Here is a 4,829-nt window from a genome sequence, read left to right on the forward strand (position 1 = left end):
GGGGTACACTACCAACGGGATGACCAGAGGTGACAGGGGTACACTACCAACGGGATGACCAGAGGTGACTGGGGTACACTACCAACAGGATGACCAGAGGTGACAGGGGTACACTACCAACGGGATGACCAGAGGTGACAGGGGTACACTACCAACAGGATGACCAGATGGGACAGGGGTACACTACCAACGGGATGACCAGAGGGGACTGGGGTACACTACCAACGGGATGACCAGAGGGGACAGGGGTACACTACCAAAGGGATGACCAGAGGGGACAGGGGTACACTACCAAAGGGATGACCAGAGGGGACTGGGGTACACTACCAACGGGATGACCAGAGGGGACTGGGGTACACTACCAACGGGATGACCAGAGGTGACCTGGGGTACACTACCAAAAAGAAAGTAGGTATAAGAGACAGAAAATATAAAAGCCTACAACAGAGAGTTCCTCAGACTCCTAGGGAGTCCACAAGTCACTTCATGAGGACATACAATGGGCGCCAACAGGCCAATTCTTTTCCACCTTTTGTGATAAGGAGCCTACTTATTTTCCACAGAAATCTTCTGTCACTTTACCTTTCCACCTGGCAGTCCTAGGTCTTTCAAACACTGCATTATCATCCTCTCTGTCCTGCCTGATGCAAACGTTCTTGTGATACTGAAAGAATATATGTCTAATATGAAACTTGTATTTATTGAAACAGTTATCTATATGCATTTATCATTTATAGGAAATTTTGTCTTCATTCAGTGTGAAAAAGATGTGAAAAATGCGAGCGGGATAGTAGCTTCAAGAGTTCTATCAGTAACTGTCAAGGCTGGACTGACCTACGACATCAAACTTGATACATCTTACCATCAATTACACACTAATACCTACCTTCTAACTTGGATCTTGCCATTAGGGTTCACAGAGTAACACAGCCTCATCCAACTGGAAATATAATGAACACAGAAGATTTATCATTGCTAATAATTTGCATACAATCGTTTGTATGTAGATTTCCTGATTCTTTTGCAGTTTGGTCAGGTCTTTTTCATACAGAAGACAAGAAATGGAACATAATGATCACACACTCATCAATATGCAAGCATGCATAAGAAGTTTCATTAATTCATTAATATTTATTTACATTTCCACTGCAAATCCTTTTATAACTGCTGTCAGAAGAAATAGCATTCATAGAGCTATGAATGCATTTAGATAAATGTCATTTTAACACTTCTCTTGAAGGACAAAGTCGACAATAGAATTGGCAAGTCACAGCAACTCAATTTTGTCCTGACAGACCATATAAATAGAACAACCAAACCTCTTATCATAGACCAAAGTAATGGAAGGAGATCAAAGGTAGACAATCCTGCTCAAAGAGACCTACAGACAGACAGACAGAGAGACCTACAGACAGACAGATAGAGACACCTACAGACAGACAGAGACACCTACAGACAGACAGACAGAGACACCTACAGACAGACAGAGACACCTACAGACGGACAGATAGACACCTACAGACAGAGACACCTACAGACAGACAGACACACCTACAGACAGACAGACAGACTGATACACCTACAGAACAGACGGACAGACAGAGACACCAACAGAACAGACGGACAGACAGAGACACCTACAGAGAGAATATCATCGTAGAAAAAACTTTTTCTGAAAGACCAGCTACAGACCAACTTTTCTTGGCAAAAAAAAATCTAATTAAAGAACAGAACGATTTCAAACAACATAAAATATCAAATCACATTTTATCAAATTAACATCATAAGAGACTGCACATTTTCAAGGACAAATTTTAGTCTGAAGCAGTTTCCCATAACAAGTTTAGCTGACAAGCATTTTTTTTAAAATATTGAATGAAGATTGTGCTAATGATGGTTGATATCTAGAATCACTAGCAGTCCTCAGAAAAACAATAATATGATAACAGAGATTACATAAACACGTTAAGCACCGGTGACCAACACCTCGTACGTTTACTTTGGATGTAAGCTGGAGATTATATGACATATCTCCCATATGTTTCTGCTTTAGGAGTGTGACAGTTAATCAATATTAATTTGAAGTTGTTGGAGTTGTTTGTGCAGAGTAACTATTGATTCACTGCCCTTATATCGTCACTGCATCAGTCTACCACAAACAGTGGCGCAACCTAACAAATGACATTTTGTAGAGTCAAATCAGTACAAATACTTTCAAAACTTTCAAATTATCTTCTGGTTAGATTTCAAACATAAAAAAGTCCTGATTTTTTTATTCAACTTTAATATTACTACATGTGCACACATCTACATTACATGTGAAGGATATTACAGAATAACATTTACATCTGATGAAAAATATCTGAAAAAGTGCAGGCATGTACTCCTTACAGGTACAAGTGTAACTATGAAGTTAGTGAAGAAAAGCTTGACAATTAGAAGTTAGGTGGTGGACACCATGAAATGATAATGACTTTTGATGAAATAACCTGAAAAAGTATTGATGTCTGCCTGTTGCCAAGTACCAAAATCAAATAAAGGTTAGTAAAGATCAGTTAGCAATGCTAAACAGTGAAGTTACAGAACATTGGTGGACAGAGAGATGGTCAATACTGTGATATGTCCGGAGAGATCATAAGTTACAAGGCAATCATTCCTGTGAAATAAAACTTGAAGCCCTGAAGTTTGTCTGTGTTACTCACCTGGACAGTTTAGCAAACATTTTGCATTTTTTTCATCTCAATGATCGATGCTTCATCAGAAATTTGGTTGAGATTTGTATAAAACTGTATACCGTTAAAGGGAGATCTTGGAACTTTTTCATGTTATGACTATGGTACTTTATCCCCAGGGACAATTCTGAAAGCATGACTGTTTGTACTCCTCATGCCCAGTAAACAGGTACAGTAGATTACGCTTATAATCACTTCTGATTTGTCAGATGAAAATGTGATATAAACCGGAACGTGACATAAAGAGAAAACATGTTTTTCTGACCATTTCAGGTGTCAAAACCAAGAAATTACCGTATTTAAATGTCCAAGTGATATGGTATAACAAAGAAGATAGTTTAATAAAAAAAGTTGTAACTAACACGACTTTCTTTATTATAATGTTATAAGTAGGAGATCTCGAATGTTTTCAAGCTATGCCCATCAATTTGTTATATGGTTATTGTGTTGTGATTAATAATTTAAATGATCCAATAATTGCTGAATGGTGAATATGAAAGGGTTTAACAGGTACATCTAACCCTGGGTCAGGATTGCTTGTGTTGTGGGGGTAGGTGGCACTCCTGATGTTGGGGGTCAAATACCAACATATCACCTAACAATGGCTGATAGACCATCAAATCATTTTCAAATCATTATCATCATCATCATTATCAAAAACACGGTCCAGTCTTATCAATATCGGTTGTCAAGGAGAGGGACATATCTCTGTGTTGTAAGTCACCAGTGACAGTGGGTAATTCAGTGTAATCCTCACCAGTAGTAATCAGGAGCAGAAACATGTTGTTAGTGTCAGTATCTAGAGAGCAATTCAGTCCACCGTCAGTCCTCCAGGACAGGAAACATAACTGTGTAGTAAGTACCCCGAAGGTCATCCACCCTTCTCATCAACATCAGTTATCAAGGAGATAGTGGATGATGTTGAGAAGGACTGGGGGAGGAGGGACCACTTGGCATTTGACACTATTATAGTGTTTGTATGGATGGTCATTACTTTCTGGTTAGGAGTAATTACGTGTACATCCTTTCTTGTGTGTATGTGTACCTACATCACAGGTAGCTCATTAATGTGACCACTAAAGAAAAGAGCAACATTCAACTTTCTGAAACATTTGCTTTTGATGTATAAGCTCCTTGGTCCTCGTTAACTTTTACATTAATTATCTCTGTTTAATTTGAAGATAAAATTTCCCCATAGAATTGGTCAGATATTCTAAGATTAAAAATTAATTCAGAATTCACCAACACCTGCAGGGCATGTATACACAGAGGATATATGATGATCTCAGGGACCTGTACGTACATCAGTATAGAGACGATACTGTCATGTTCAAAACCTCAAACAAGCTTAACATAGATACTAAGCCTAAATTACAGCCGATTCTAACTAGTGTTACAAACACACTTCTAATTAAAGCAATACTTTCACTATAGCATCTCCTGCTATTCCTTTTAATAACCCTTCCTATTGTTATAAATAAACTGATTTTGATTAATTTATTAAAAATTGGTCAAACTTCTGTATGAGTGTCAGTACATGTACTTGGAAAATCAATCTTGAGACCTGGCTAAACCTCATCTCCAGATTCAAGGTAACAACCCAGAACCTGAGGACTAAGCCTTACCTCATTCTTAAATATTTCAATAATACAGACTTCCTGGTGGGTTAATACAAGAGGCCCAATGGGCCTGCATCGCTCACCTGGTTTTAAACTCACACTTGTAACCTTAAAAGTGATCTAAAATAAAGCTACAGGCAAAATATCAGTTTTTATGATTAAAATTCGTTCAAAAGACCCTGTTAGTTTTTTTTAAAAACATTTCACCCCTGCGATTGAAAGTCGAACAAAGTCATTATGTTGAACACATTGTATAGCCTTTCATCTCAGGATGCAACTTGCAAAGTATAAACATCCTGGGACCCATGGTTATTCATAAGAGGTTGTTTAAAGATTTTAAACAAATTTGACCCCTGTGACCTTGAATATAAGTCAAAGTCATTCACTTTAACAAACATAGTAGTCCTTGATCCCAGCATATGCTACTAACTAAATATCAACATCCTGAGCCTTTTGGTTATTCAGAACAAGTTGTTGA

At 38.1% G+C, this 4,829-nt stretch overlaps 1 protein-coding gene across 6 annotated transcripts in view; it reads right to left on the reverse strand.

Annotated features, from left to right (window-relative positions):
- LOC110461441 (1-phosphatidylinositol 4,5-bisphosphate phosphodiesterase beta-4-like) overlaps window positions 1–4,829 on the reverse strand; it is a 101,507-nt gene that overhangs the window by 39,226 nt on the left and 57,452 nt on the right. For all 6 annotated transcript variants that reach the window (XM_021514894.1, XM_021514889.1, XM_021514893.1 and 3 more), the window contains exons 7-8: window positions 887–940; window positions 583–664 (exon numbers count right to left, since the gene is read on the reverse strand). In XM_021514894.1, coding sequence (XP_021370569.1) covers window positions 583–664; window positions 887–940 — 136 coding nt within the window. The remainder of the gene's footprint in view (window positions 1–582; window positions 665–886; window positions 941–4,829) is intronic.

The sequence above is a fragment of the Mizuhopecten yessoensis genome, unplaced genomic scaffold (genome assembly GCF_002113885.1).
Source record: "Mizuhopecten yessoensis strain PY_sf001 unplaced genomic scaffold, ASM211388v2 scaffold10621, whole genome shotgun sequence".
Classification (NCBI taxonomy): Eukaryota; Metazoa; Mollusca; class Bivalvia; order Pectinida; family Pectinidae; genus Mizuhopecten; species Mizuhopecten yessoensis.